Source organism: Vanessa cardui, chromosome 27, assembly GCF_905220365.1.
Source record: "Vanessa cardui chromosome 27, ilVanCard2.1, whole genome shotgun sequence".
NCBI lineage: Eukaryota > Metazoa > Arthropoda > Insecta > Lepidoptera > Nymphalidae > Vanessa > Vanessa cardui.
In genome coordinates, this window is record NC_061149.1 from 2,686,273 (window position 1) to 2,702,280 (window position 16,008).

The 16,008-nt window shown below is 34.5% G+C and overlaps 2 protein-coding genes across 3 annotated transcripts in view; one reads left to right on the top strand and one right to left on the bottom strand.

Annotated features, from left to right (window-relative positions):
- Positions 1-2,570, top strand: part of LOC124541249 (WD repeat-containing protein 7) — a 172,208-nt gene extending 169,638 nt beyond the window's left edge. For both annotated transcript variants that reach the window (XM_047119135.1, XM_047119134.1), the window contains 4 exons: positions 256-433; positions 589-715; positions 1,351-1,521; positions 2,299-2,570. In XM_047119135.1, coding sequence (XP_046975091.1) covers positions 256-433; positions 589-715; positions 1,351-1,521; positions 2,299-2,471 — 649 coding nt within the window. In that variant the 3' untranslated portion in view covers positions 2,472-2,570. The remainder of the gene's footprint in view (positions 1-255; positions 434-588; positions 716-1,350; positions 1,522-2,298) is intronic.
- Positions 2,571-8,846: 6,276 nt separating this feature from the next.
- LOC124541155 (putative ATP-dependent RNA helicase TDRD12) lies at positions 8,847-15,727 on the bottom strand. The gene is made up of 3 exons (XM_047119001.1): positions 15,332-15,727; positions 13,988-14,787; positions 8,847-13,629 (listed from the first exon to the last, which is right to left on the bottom strand). The coding sequence occupies exons 1-3, from the start codon at positions 15,607-15,609 to the stop codon at positions 9,155-9,157; spliced, it is 5,553 nt and encodes a 1,850-aa protein (XP_046974957.1). The 5' UTR covers positions 15,610-15,727; the 3' UTR covers positions 8,847-9,154.
- Positions 15,728-16,008: the final 281 nt, after the last annotated feature.

Sequence of the window (16,008 nt, forward strand, 5' to 3'; positions counted from 1 at the left end):
ACGCACACACACACACGCGCACACACACACACACCACACACACACGCGCACACACACGCGCACACACACGCACACACACACACACACACGCGCACACACACGCACACACACACACACACGTAAAAACACACACACGCACACACGCACACACACACGCACACGCACACACACACACGCACACGCACACACACACGGACATTGACACGATAATGACAATCATTAGGTAGCATAGAGTAAGAGTGCCCCCGTGTGCAGGCCGGCCGCGTTCATCACGACGATGGCGCGCGAGGTGGCGCGCTGCGCGGGCGCGGCCGCCGGGGCTCCGCCCCCGCCCGCCGCGCTGGCGCTGCACCGCGGCCGCGCCGAGGTGCTGCGAGGCATCGAGCTTCTAATCGAGCGCATGCACGCCGAGGTCGCTGAACTGCTCGTCGAGGTGAGGCTCTGACGTCACACGCGCGGAAGGATTTCTATTCCAGGACTCCAGATCCATGGACTCATAGGCTGGAGTCCTTTCGACAACATCGGAACTTAGATTTCATCCGTGTATAAAATTTCGACGAGTCTAAAATGTGTCTCAATTCTGAACAGGTGATGGACATAATCCTCCACTGCGTGGACCAGTCGCATCTCAAGAGCAAGGGTCTGAACGAAGTGTTCCCGGCGATCTGTCGGTACAACCAAGTGTCCCACTGCCCCGCGACGAGAAGAATCGCAGGTATGTATAAATGCGTCATACAAATCCATTTAAATGTTTTAACTCAACCCACAACTATAGATGCAAGAAATCTTAACTGTAAAACTTACCTGAGTTACCTTATTCAATTGAAACTTAAACACATGTAAGGACTTGTAGTATGTACCTTAAAAATATAATTGTTTTAAAATGATGACTGAATACGATATTTCCAGTATTTTATTATGAGGATCAGTACCTTCAAACTCACTTTTTTTTTTATGGTATAGGTTGGCGGACGAGCATATGGGCCACCTGATGGTAAGTGGTCACCATCACCCATAGACAATGACGCTGTGAGAAATATTAACTATTCCTTACATCGTCACTGCGCCACTAACCTTGGGAACTAAGATGTTATGTCCCTTGTGCCTGTAGTTACACTGGCTCACTCACCCTTCAAACCGGAACACAACAATACTGACTACTGTTATTTGGCGGTAGAATAACTGATGAGTGGGTGGTACCTACCCAGACGGGCTCGCACAAAGCCCTACCACCAAGTAAAAAACATTTTTGATTAACAAAGACTATGATGTTGGGAACATGGTGACAACATGAGCCCACAACGTGCAAAATATATATTATTCGTACCACGTCGTCCGCGCCGCTCGCAGTGGGCAGCCACACGGGGCAGCTCGCCATCTATGAACTGCGCGCGGGGCGCTGCCAGTCGCTGGCCGCGCACTCGGGCCCCGTCACGGCGTGCGCCTTCAGCCCCGACGGCCGCTACCTCGTCTCCTACGCCACGTCCGACAACCGACTCTCCTTCTGGCAGAGCACCGCGGGTGAGTCATTGTCTAACACCATCGTCATCTTTGAGGCCATTCGTTAGTATTTGTACTTGCATGGACATACAACAACAGCCTGTAAATTCACACTGATGGGCTAAAGACCTCCTCTCTCTTTGAGGAGAAGGTTTGGAACATATTCCACCACGCTGTTCCAATGCGGGTTGGTGGAATACACATGTGGCAGAATTTCTATGAAATTTGTCACATGCCTCCTCACGATGTTTTCCTTCACCGCTGAGCACGAGATGAATTGTAAAGACAAATTAAGCACATGAATCAGCGGTGCTTGCCTGGGTTTGAACCCTCAATCATCGGTTAAGATGCGCGCTTTCTTACCACTGGGCCATCTCGACTCAACATGCATGGACATAATCATCTTTTAATTTAAAAAGGAACATTTGATAAATTACTATTAATTGTTTAATACTCTCACAATCACAGTCGATTTCAATTTAGAAAAAAAATAAAGATTAGTGACAAAGAAATTGTTGAACAAAATGCAACATATTATTAATAGACAAGGTAACAAATGAGACAAAAAATTACGACGTACTTTATTGTTCTCTCTCTCTCTAAAACTATCATGGCGGAATGGGCGTGACGTTAGTCTCCTGTCTTAGTTAATTAAGTGTAAAAAAGGCTTAAAATATATTGAGTACAAGACTAAAATTTATCAAATATGGCACCCAATATTCACCAGTCAATCAATTTTGTACCGCAATGTATATTGTTATTCGGTCTGAGCTGTGTTCATAATGTTCACATGCGCAGGTATGTTCGGTCTGGGCGCGGCTCAGACGCGTTGCGTGAAGTGCTACAGCACGGCGCCCATGGCGGACGTCGCGCGGCTCAACCCGGCCAGACTCGCGAGGCTCGTTTGGACCAACTCCAGAACCGTCACTTTGATGCTAGCTGACGGCTCGGAGACTAGATTCAATGTATAAATGTTACAATGTAAAAGTATAACCTTAAATTGTTTTTAAATTACTTATCCTAATATAACGTAGCAAATATTAACATTAAAATGTATTAACCGTATATAATACTAACATTCGTTGATGCGAACTAACTTTATATTATATATGAGTTACCATCGATACATCAATTAATATAAAGTATATAAGGGACTTCTAAATCAAGATTTTGATGTCACTCTGTGAACTCTGTGTTTTAATCGCACGAGATTATCTTTGGAAAAAACAATAATTGATGGGAAATATATTCTTATACGTAACAATTATGCTAGTTGATATTTACAATTCAATATAAACATACAATTACTGAAATAACCATCAGTTTATAATTTTATTGATCGTTTGCTTTTTAACATAACACCACATTCCAAAGTGTGTAATAAATACAAACAAAAATAAGCGTTTTTCGAGGTTTCATTACATTATTTAGTCGATTTCAATGGAAGGAGGTGTAAAGGTTAACTTTGACCTTGAAATGACGCAACGTGATTGGTCGAAATCTAAAATATATGTCATGGGCAAAAATGCGTTTCGATTTTCAAAATTGCTATTGGAACTTTAGAAAATCAAATATATGTATAATAATAATTTATTTATTTAAGATAATTACAGTCCACTTGTTAATAACAATACCAACTTAAAAACTATGTTAGTGTACTAATACTAAAAAATATACAATGAAAACAATAATATATACTATATAAACATAAAAATAAAAACAAAAGAATATCTACTTCATTAGCCTTACTTGACTCTCCACTACGCCAATAAATTGCTCTAGCATTGGCTCAGCAAGCTTGGCACTGAACATTTTCAGAATAAGTAGTTAAATGGAAAATAATAAAAAATATACCCAACATGCATATACACATAATAGAGAAATTGTTCATTACAATTAATAGTTTTGTATAATTATATATACACAATCTGATGGGTTAAGTGTTGTTCTCATAACATTGTCATAAGAGTATCTGGAAAAAATAACGTGTAAAATAATAATGTTGTATTATTAATAAATATTATTAATCAGGAACTGTTTTTATATATTATAACAGAGTTATTATCAAAACATATTGAATATATTAATCTAAGGTTGTTTTTAATCTTTACTCGACCGTTCATTGGGATATATTATTAATATATAATAAAGGATGCTTATTAATGACTAACAAAATACTTAAAATATTAACATTAAATCATAAAATAGTTCTAACATTATTATATTAATTGTATTAAAAATTCACATTATTAATATAATTGTTAGAAAATATTCACTAATATTAAAGTAACCTTTTGAAAGTTAAATATTTATAAAATTGTTAAAGTATGTTTAGTTACAATTATTGTATTTTATTGCTAAATTATTTCTGTTACATGCTAATGTGATCGATAAAAAGTATTATTTAGTCCAATTCATATTGTTTATTATCTGTATGTAATCAGTGTTGCTAATGTTATCAAATAAATGTCTTATTGAAATATTTTTGTTTTATTTTTACCCATAATTTATGTATTTTAAATTCAATATGAAATAAGGATTATTTCATACTTTTTCATATTATTTTACTTGGTGGTAGGGCTTTGTGCAAGCCCGCCTGTGTACGTACCATCCATTCATCAGATATTCTACCGCTGTTTTAATATGATTGAATAATTCTCAATTTAAAAGTCGATAATAATGGCACAAGATTAACTAACGTTGCTAAAAAAATTGATGTAAAATTCCGAAGTACGCAGTGGTTTGAGGGGTAAGTGAGCCAGTGTAACTACAGCCACAAGGGACATGGCATCTTAGTTCCCAAGATTGGTGTCGCATTGACGATGTTAGGAATAGTTAATATTTCTTACAGCGTCATTGTCTATGGGTGATGGTGACCACTTACCATCAGGTCGCCCATATGCTCGCATATGCAAAAAAAAGTTAAAGTCAGCTATATCTTTGAGCTTCAATTTCCATGCTAACGGTACAGTAACTTTTAACAAAAAAAAAACCTTAGTGAAATTTTGTGTCATTGAATTCACATTAATTGAATAAATAAATAAAAAATTAATAAATAAAAGTTCAAATGAATCACATTTCAAGAAGCTTCTGTTCTTAAAGAAAAAAGAGACCCCAATTCTTGCAATAAAGTGACATAGTGAGCTCTAGGTTCTAGCAAAAGACATAGGCAAAATGATATTTTCAAGTAAATATTGTCAAATTAAATTTACTTTTACAATTGATATTGAAATAAAACTCAAAAGTTTTAGTTATAAATTTATTATATCCAGTTTACGACAGTGTATTTTCTAAATCTAGATTTAGAAAATACACTGTAGCATTTCCACTGAAATAGACAATTTGTGTTACCAACATTTAGAAATTCTTCAAAAAGAAAAACAAAACTTATTTTATGAAAGTCTTTTACTATATAATTGCAAAAGTAGTCGTATTAACAACAGAGTTACTAATTAATCTTTTGTGGAGACGCTACTTAATATAATTTAATAACAAAAACTTAACTTTAACAAAGTTTAAATTAAACAAGACTTTAAAAATTGGCACAGTTTTGTAGTTTACAATACTATATAATAAAAGTTATAAATATGTATAGAATGAATTTGTTGAATTGGAAAGCAAAGTTTAATTAGCCAATAGAAAATAGTTTATGTTTGCATAACACTCATTATTTCTATATTAATTTTGTAATTAATAAAACAGAGCTATCAAATAAGTCCAAATTGATGCTTTTTCATATCCTTGTGAGAAAATCTATCGCTATCAAAATGTAAAAAAAATATCAGTAGACTTTATACCTCAGTTTAGAAAGTTAATTTCAATTAAAAATTTTCAAAAAGTACACAATATTATTATAAAACAAGCATAGGCCAAAACCATAGGAGTTCCACAAGGTTTAATTATTGGTCTTCTTAACTTTCTCACCTATAAGGAACTAATATTTCAATGGATGTTAAAAAATAGACCAAATCTATGCTATGAAATGGGTATATAAATATAAAAATAATTCAAATCTGCTAAAGAAAAAAAATGAAATAAAAATAATTAACAATGCTTTTAAACAATTATACAAAATAGTATACAGAGACTCAATTTTAACCGGGCCTCATAAATTATAGTTCCAATTACAGTAAAAACTTTTTACAGCATTTTAGATAACTTCTACAACCTTTGTTAATCTATGATTAACGCTAGCGTTCTTTGAACCTAGATATGTGAGATACTTTTAAAACTAAATTCGGAATGTTAATACAAATTGGTTAAACCGATCGATTATATATAAAATGTCTTAAAAAGTATTTTTCTATAACACTTCCTACACATATTGAGATAGGAATACTGATAGACTTACAGGAACTTCTAATTTATCATTCCATAAAAGCTTATCCACCCAACAACTTTCTCGTCATATATGACACCGCCAAACAGAAATAATTCTGCGTTCGGATTTGAAGGGTGAGTGAGCCAGTGTAACAAACATAGGGGACCCAATATTAGTAGTTATTCCCAAGATTAGTGGCACATTGGCGATGTAAGGGATGGTTATTTTTTCTTAGAGCCAATGTCCATCGCCAATGAGTAAGTTTTGACAAATACCATCAAATGAAAACGAACTGCCTGCCTCTCTAAATACTAATATTTTTAAAATTTGAGAGGATACATAGGACAACTACACAACGCCATTTTTTTTTAATTATCCAAAATATAGTTATTGCTATCAACAATAACTATCAACTCTAAAAGATTAGATACGATAATTATGACCTACAAGAAATGAGCCAACTCAATTCTTAAAGACCAGCAATGTTTCTGCAAAGCCTTTCGGTCTCGCAGATTTTAATGGGAATTAACAAACACTTTCCAACAGGTGAGCTTGCCATTGCCAACTAAACCATAAAAAAGTGACCACAAAAGGACCAACATCAGTTGCAACCTGTGATATTTTGAATCAGTTCCACTTCACTAATATTTCACTGAACACAAATACTTGGAAATATGTTCTCCATGGAATAGTAGTGGAAAAAGCTTCATCAAAAGTATATCACTTCGCCTTATTGCCTCATTGGTGATGCACGTTTTTAATCCGATTGCGATTCAACGGGGAAATGCCGCTAGAATTCTTGCCACCATTCCACGCGGTCAAGATTATACAGTAACTATTTTTAATTTATATTTGTATATATTTAAGAACTTAATGTTAATAATTCTTATAATAATAATAAATATGAGACAACATCACATACATTACTCTGATCCCAATGTAAGTAGCTTAAGCACTTGTGTTATGGAAAATCAGAAGTTACGATGGCACCACAAACACCCAGACCCAAGACAACATAGAAAACTATTGGTATTCTACATCGACTAGGCCGGTAATCGAACCCAGAACCTCGGAGTGGCGTACCCATGAAAACCGGTGTACACACCACTGGACCACGTATGTTAATAAATTTAATGGTATCACATGTAAAGTAGTAGTATAGATATACAGATGACGAGCTTTTTTCTATATGTGTTCATGTGGTTTACATTCATAGCTCTGCCATCTATGATATTTTATAATAGGAACAGCACATAAATTTTCCATTCCTGGTTTAAGGTCTCTTCTCCTTTGAGGAGAAGGTTAGGACAATATTCCACCAAGCTGCTCTGAGGATTTACGTGTGGCAGAACTCCGTTGAACTTAGACTAGATTAGTTTCCCTTCACCGCCGAGCTCGTTATGAATTATAAACACAAATTAAGCACGTCAAAATGGGCTCTGTGCTCATCTCAGCTCATTTCTCTGTCTCACTCGCTCACGTCTATACCAATGTATACTAACATTATAAATGCAAAATAACTGTCTCTCTTGCTTACACGACCAACCCGCTTAAATAACTAGTTATCTATGAAACTGGTGTTACAATGCTGGATGTGCCCGATTTACAAGAAGTAATAGTCTAAATACTTATACAAATTGGCACCACTATAAACATCCGTTGCAGCACTAAGGATGATCGACTTTTTACAAAAATATTTAAGGTAATTTTAATTAACTTATATTAAATACTCTTAATATAATCTTGCTCTTTAGTAATATAAAAGACTCAAAAGCCTGATGGCAACTTTAGGTCCTATTTTATTTATAGTATATATAGTTGACCTTATTAGCTAGCTACCTTATAGCTATTTACTTACTGTAATATTTAAATAATTACTTATTGAACAGTCTGAATTTAAGCCATTAATATACTCTGACTTTTTACTCATAGTAATATAGTTTTATGTCTAAAAGTACAGTCGGGGTAAGAAAAGGTTTGTCGCCTTAAGATCTATTTCCGTGTGCTCAATATGAGCGATTATCTGCTTTACCGATTTAGAATGACATATTGCGTCGCGATGATTTGATGTTTAGATTCAAAAGGTACTAAGAGTTTAAGTCTTGATAAAGGAATTAATTTGAAAACTGACGAAGGTTTTCTTACACTGACTGTACATATTTGAAGTAACACAAAAATTGAAATAATACATACAAGACAAAATGAGCTCTCCGATCTATTTACAATCTCAGAGCACGAGATCGTTCGGGTTTTTTTTAATGAAGACGATATATTTAAAGGCTTTGTCTTACATTAATCATTATTGATAAAAAACTATAAAACTATATATTGAAAGTACCTACTAAACTGTTAAATTTCATTTTCAAATCTACCTTAAAAATAATACATGAGAGTAATCGTCGCCATAACCTATGCATTAATATGAGTAAACCCACAAGTAATATTATAAATGCGAAAGTAACTCTGTTGCTATTTCTCGGCAAAACTTGAACCGAATTTGAAACTTGAAATAAGCTTTAACACCAAGGAAAAAGATACTTATGCCTTATTAGCTGTGCCTGCGACTTCGTACGCTTTTGAATTTACCGAAAGAAAAAAAGTTATTGTTCAGTTTGCAGATTTTTCTTTAACTTATTAATACATTTTATGACATCGTACGTCGTACTGGACAGAACTTGGACATTGCTTGGGATTTTATTGTTATTTTATATACGATACTAAAATAAAGTTGCCTAAGTTGTTCCTTATTACATCAATTATCTTCCAGTGAAAGTCCATTCGAAAACGGATCAACCGTTCCAGAGATTAGCCGGAAAAAACAGATGGGCAACAATTGTAAAAAAAGTGTTATATGTCCCGTGTATACGAAGGCATTTAGTAAAACGCCGGTTATTTAATATTACAAACAAACACTTAAATTTTATTAGATTTACAAATATCATATATCAACATCTAAAACGCATGTTGAGCCGTGAGCGACAACTATTTCCATATAGATAGATATCTTTATCTAAGTATCAGTAGCAGCACATATTTCTTAGGATTTAAGTTGTTAATAAGTTAAAAGTTTACTATACTTAACTTTTATTTTAATTTTTTTTCACTATATACTAGGGCAGCTGGTAATATCGAATTGGCTTAATTTACAATATTTTTCTTAACTTAACACACTTGGTTTCCATTAAAACACAATAACGTAAGTTAACAAATGCGAATTCACAAGAGTTTTACTATAAAAGTCTTAACTTCTTACTGTACTGTACATCTTGCAATCAAGTATACAATTTCCTAATCTGACTAGATTGATTTCATCACCAAAACACCTTAGACAAATTAGTCATACCTGCGGTATGTACAATTCACATCATCCATAAACTCATCATCGTCAGTTTCATCATCATCATCGTGCATCACTTTTATTATTTTTTCCATAGTACTCTTATCAACTTCCTCCTCATCAGACGACGTGTCTATAGCATCTACGTCATATGCAATCCAGTGCCTTGTATCAAACGATTTTGTTAGCGACACCCATTTCGTTTTCAATACTTTCACCAGCTTCACTTGTATATAAAGTCCTGTTTTAGTATGAGAAGATTTTTCTGTATCAATCACTCCATACAATTCGATATCAAATTCGTATTTTACATCATTTACGTTCGAACTGAACTTTAAACTTCGAACGTCGAATTCTAGACTGTAGTCTTTTACGTCAATCAATTCAATTTTAACGCAAACAATGTTTTTATTCTGACGCCAAAGCAATTTCGGTCGCCTCTTCTGTTCAACCTCTGATGATAAATTTGTGTTATCGTTCGATACGTTACACACTTGCGATATTTCTGACGAAGTTAAATCATCAGAATCTAATTCTTGTGTCTCAGTTTTTATGTTAGCTTCTATTTTTGTCTCTTTTGGGCGAAAAGGGACAACTTGATTTTCTTCTGCACTGGAATCATCGTCATTATCTTGAGCTCTAGCTTGGGTTACATTACGTTCAGTATTGGTGTTGAATCTTGGAAATAGAGTACTTAAAACACTTTGGTCCATATTAACATCCCATCTTTCAAAATCACTTGAATCAGAATCAACCAACGGAGCAGATCTTATTGGTTGCGGTATTTGAATTGTGTTATTTCCAGCGCTAACTATTTCCTGATTAATTTTGGACATTTTTTCGTCATCATCTTCATTTTCCACTTCTTCAAATGTCTGTTCTTGATCTAAGTCATTTATATCTGGATTTGAATCATTAAGTTGGTTGCTTTCTTCTTCGAATGTTTGTAAGAGTCCTGACTCTTTAGTATCTGGAAGCAACTTGTTAAGATACTCCCTTTCTTTAATATTTTCTTTGGCCAGATTAAGGTCAATCATTAGTTGATTTATAACCACATCGTTATCCGTATTTGTATCTATCAAAGCCACTCCATATTTGTATCCGCCTGTAAATTCAGCCGGTTCTTTTGTAAAATATTTAATGTATAAATGTTTTAAATCGCCATTTTTATCTTCAAAACAATTATTGAAGAACCAATTTTTACTGAAATCTGACCAATCATCACCCGGGGGTTGTATGCCTATCAATCTGCATTCAATTGCTTGGAATGGCAATTTATTTATAAACTTCTCCGTTATTGGAATAATATGCTTCATCGGTATTTCCTTCCAGTCCCCTTGGTCTACAAAGAAACATTTTGCCGTGTCATCACTAATGCCATCGATTCTTGCTCTTTCGAAAGTCAAATCATCAGGGAATTCAGCTAAAACCAAATCACCTTCTTTCACTTTACGAAGCTCATTATTAAAGAAATAGGCTTCTGAATACTCTTTAATATCTTGCAATAGAGAACTCATACACGATTCAAATTTATTAAGACGAACGAAAAACTTATCGGGACTTTTAGCAGAAGATAAAAATACTGTACTCAATACACCAGTTTCTAAATGTGCCCACGATCCCTTTGGAAGATTTTTAACTGGATTTTGATTTTCCGGCCTTTCCACAACTTCAGTGTAACTCAAGCCACTTTCGATAGTCAGTTTTTTAAGTTCTTGTACGCGCTCTGGGTTTAATTGAGCATGATTCTCTAAGAGTTCTTGTTTTAAATTGTGTTTCACAATCGTTTCATTTAAAGATGTTAATTCTTGGCACACTTCTAATGTGTCAACAAAAACACAGTTTCCTAGTGTCAAAGACACGTGCCCTTTGATAAAAAGATCCTCATTGTCTGTTATTTTCTTAAATTTATCAACTGCTAAATTTGAAAATGTTATATCTTTGTCTTTAGGTTTGACGTTGGCTAATCTGACGAGCACGACAGGGGTCTTGATCTCTTTTAACTCTTCTGGTAGATAATAAAGATAAATATCTCTTGTTATCTCATATTTCTCTTCGTCGATAAGATTTACTAATAAACTATTGGGATTACCGCTCTGATATTTACTTAAAATTTTGACAACTTGACATCGTACGTAAAAGTTTTGTTTTACTGATGCTGCACAGATATCTCCTATTTTCGGAATACCATGAAGCCTCCTATTCGACTCTTTGCTGTAATACATGCCCATTTTTATGAAAAGAGAGCTATATGATTGTGGATACTTAGTAACGACCCCATTGACGACATTAGTCAAAAGCCTCGCGGAATACAAAACGGCTGTGTGATAATGTAGAATTTTGAAAGTGATAAGTCCATCTTTGGGCATCCATTCTTGCAGTGAGTCGTATTCCTTCAAAATCGTATGTCTCTCTTGGCAATTGAATATATCCGGACAAGAACCCAACATAAGCAGCTTATCGCAGATAGGAATATAATTTTTGGCTTTGATCAAGTCTTTATCTTTTAAAATTTTAGTACAAACTTCATCCAGGAATTGGGGAACATTGTTTGTGCAGCGTTTAATAAAGTTCATTATCTTCGGCAGCTGCTCAACGTTCGTTCCATCTAAGAGAATTTTAATTTTAACGTTTCTATCCTCATCCTTGAATATGGACGGATAATTGTCGTTCAAAACACAGAAACGTTTGCAAAACATCGAAAAGAGATGTGGTAAGGAATAATGGATCAAATTATGTGCGTCCGTTATATTCATATGGGTCAAATTCCCATCACAACAAACCAGTATAGGTCCCAGTAATGGTTCTTCGAAATCTGCCCACGAAAGGCTAATGTTGTACAGATCATGTACCGTCATATTATTATTACTTGCGAATACTACGTGTTTAGATCGTTTTAAAGCCCTCTCTATCAAATCGACTTCATCGTCCGATTTGCAAACTATTACAGTTTTCTTAGATTTATCAATTTCTTTTAAAAACTCGAATACCATATCGATCTTATTTTCGATTTCGACGAAACTAACAGATGTTTCAGCTTTTGAATATAGAACACTTTCTTGGAACGCACTAAAAGAAATCACTGTATCCGGTGTTTTCTTTGCTAACGGTCGCATGAAATCACACCAAACTCGAGATGAGAGTACGTACTGTACTTTCAATTCGTTATTAGCTCGAGACGCCACTGTTTCTTTAATTTTGAATAGGAAGAATTTTATTTCATCCTCATATGTAACCGCTAGACGTTCGCAATCATCTAACACAAAGATTGATAGACGACGCAGATCGACTCCAAACTCGCTGAGTTGCATTAACCGAATGAGAGATGATGGCGTCGATATTAACAAATCGCAGCCATTCAGCAACTTTGTCGTAATATTGAAATCATCAACACCCGCATAGCACGCTAAGATTCTATCGTCTAATCCCAGGAACATCTTTGCCATTTCCTCCACGATTGCAACGGATTTCGCGGTCGCACAGACGATTATGCAAAGCGGACCCACGCTATCAATACTATCGGCACACACATCGCTTATAAGACGACACACAGCTGGCAAATATCCCAAAGTCTTCCCACTATTTGGAGGACTTATCATGAACAGGCTGTGACCTCTCAAAATTGTATTCCAAGACACACTTTGCACTGTCATTGGATGTTCAATTGACATATTTTTAAGTACTAGATGAATATGTTGATTGAAAAACACATCTCTCATTTCGAAAATCGGTTGTATACGTTTATTCTTCTTAGTGTGAACTAGAAGTATTGGTGAAACGAGTTTATCGACGAAAACCGATAGACTCGGATCAATATTCTTAAACGGATTGACATTATTTTTCAACCTAGTCAAGGTAACTTCATTTTTTTTCTCTTTATTTTTGACCGATGGTATAAACTTATACTGCTCGTCAATCCTTTGAATTACGTCAGATATATCGTCGTTTTCATCCTTGTCAAAGTTTTTATTAGTATCAGATAAGCTGGACGAATCCTTATTCGATGTGTCAGAGCTTGACAAACTACGGTTACGTTTGGACAAGTTGCTGTATGCTCTTAACTTTTTATTTAGAAGTAAGGAACTCGTCGATGACTTATGTTTCTCACTTGAATCATCATCATCACCGCTAAGCGTTTCTTTAACTTGTATATTTAGATGTTTATCGCTACTTATGCCTAATGTTGCATCATTCTTTAGTACAGTATTACAATAGTCAGACAATTTCTTTTTATTTGTTATTTCTGTACTAAATTCTGAGTCAACTTCACCTATGAGATTGTGGGTCTCGCTTTCCATTTCTTCACAAACTTCACCAACATTAGTCACTTGTATCACATCACTCTGAAGGTTTGGTTTTACTTCCTCAATTTTCCACAGCTTGGGGTCCATCCCTGGAGGTCCATAGGCTATTTGTTTCACACCATCTTTATCATCAACAACTTTAGTTTTTCGAACTTCAGAGGTTGATGCTGAAATTATGAAAACAAAAAGAAATTGTTTCAATATAAACTTCATACTTTTTTTGCATACACATTATCAAGGATACAGACAAGCAAATGGGTGGTCGATTGTGGTAATGGTAAGGAGTCACCTTACAAATAATAACCATGACTCAAAGCGCCATAGCAACCTTGGGAACTAAGATATTATGTCTCTTGTGCCTGTAATAAGACTGGATCACTCATTCTTCAAACAGGAACACAAATATAATGAGAACTGCTGTTTGGTTGTAGAAAATCTGATGAGTGGGGTGTACCTACCCAGGTGGGTGGGAAGTGGATATAGGGTAGCTAAAACTTGCTAGTGGAAAACTAGTTGAAAGCTTACCCTTGGTTTCAAAAAGTTTATTATTTTTTTTTATATTTTGTTGTGTAGTTTTCACAGTATTCATTGATTTTTCAGTATCAATTTGATATTGAACATTTAACTTATGTTTCATTCTCACTCTGTTAACTTTATCTCTTTCAGACTGATTCATTATTTTTAATTTCTTCATCAACATAGAAGCTTGTGGTTGTTTTTTGTGATCACCATCTATTGCTATTGCACCTTCTGAGGATTTATCATTGATTTTTGCATTTGCATCTAAAAAGGTTTTAATATTTTTAAAAGTCTGATCGAGTTCATGAGTTTCGTTGCATTTAGAACTGTTTGTAACTGACGATGATGTCTGCGATACTAGTGACTTATTTGATTTTCTAAAGCCCCGACCAACAGGTTCATCGTCAATGTCCTTACAGAGTTCTAAGTCTTTCAATTTGTTTTCGAGCATCGTGCTCAACATTTTATTATTGTGCTTTTCAAGATTGGAAACAGTTAATGCCGATTCTAAGTCTTGCCCAATTTGAAACACTGAAGTTTGTTTGTTAATAGATCTCTTGCAAGCCATCTTTGAATTAGCCATCTTCGTATAATACGCCTCAATTTCTTTAACAACATCCTGTGTTTTTATAGAACAAAGTTTGGTTTTGATCTCGCCTGAACTTAATTGTCTGTGGAATTCGCACACATCCAAGTGGGCAAGGTTCGACTCAATTAACAATTTTGATAGTTGCTTTAAGTCCCCGTTTTTTGATTTCATAATCAATTCACCATATTTATGTATGTTATCGTCAAATATTGATGTTCTGAAAACAAGATACAAGCTGAATTAATTGAATAGACACATAAAGAACAGAAACCTGGGATAAAATTTTTAAAAACAATTGGTATCTAGCTATGAGGTACAACTGTATTCTGACCTTGATATCGGCAAAAAAAATATATTTTCTCTTATTTATACTTTAATTAGGTGGACAGGCAAGGACCTGGTGGTAAGTGGTCACCACTACCCATAGACATTGGTGTTGTACAAAACATTAAATGGCCATTGCACCATCAACCAAAGGAGCTCGCAAGTCACTTGTGTATGTATTTACACTGGCTTATTCTGGCACCTCACCAGGAAAGAAAAATCTATATTAATATTATAATGTATATATGTGAAAGTAACTATGTCTGTCTGTCACTCATTCACGACTAAACTGCTGAACCAAATTTGATGATATTTGGTATGATGCAAATTTGAACTCCAAAAAAGGACAACCAATCCTCTAAAACGAGAACGAAGCCGCGGGCGGCGTACTAGTAAATATTGCTGTTTGACGGTAGAATCTGAATCTCGAAACTTACCTTCTATCTATATAAGTTGGAGTAAACCACACTTCCGAACTATCTTTAAGAGCATTCGTCATTAATGTTGTGGCTGCTATTAGCCAATCGTCACATTTTTGTATCTTAATCACTTCGTTCTCAATATCTAATGTAGTTTCAAGTGGTAGAATACCATATATACCTATTTGTTCAAAAATATAATCATCCTGACGAACATTAGGATCAGATACTTCTATCCATATTAAATAGGGATTTAGATAGTGGATCACTTCTACTTTATAACAATCGGGCGGCATTTTTAATGAGTTTAAGTGTTTAGTTTCATTAAAATATTCACCGTATTGTAAATAAAGAAAATTTTTAGAAGTTACTTAAAATCGCCGGTCAATTAATACCAATAAAACCGGAAAAGTTGAAAACATCAAGTTTGAATATATGTACATAGATTAATAATATTATTAGGTCAATACTAAATACAAAAATTATAGAATAGATAGTCCATACACTATAATTAAATGCATTAAAATCTTATTATAATAAAATTGAAGACTTGTATAAATTATTAGACTAACAAGTAGTAATAAATAAATGAATTTTATCGATCATTATTTTCAATACAAATATAAGTATTCCTAATTATTCAATATAAAATACTATATACACTGCTTGTTATTATTATTTTTTTATAATTAATA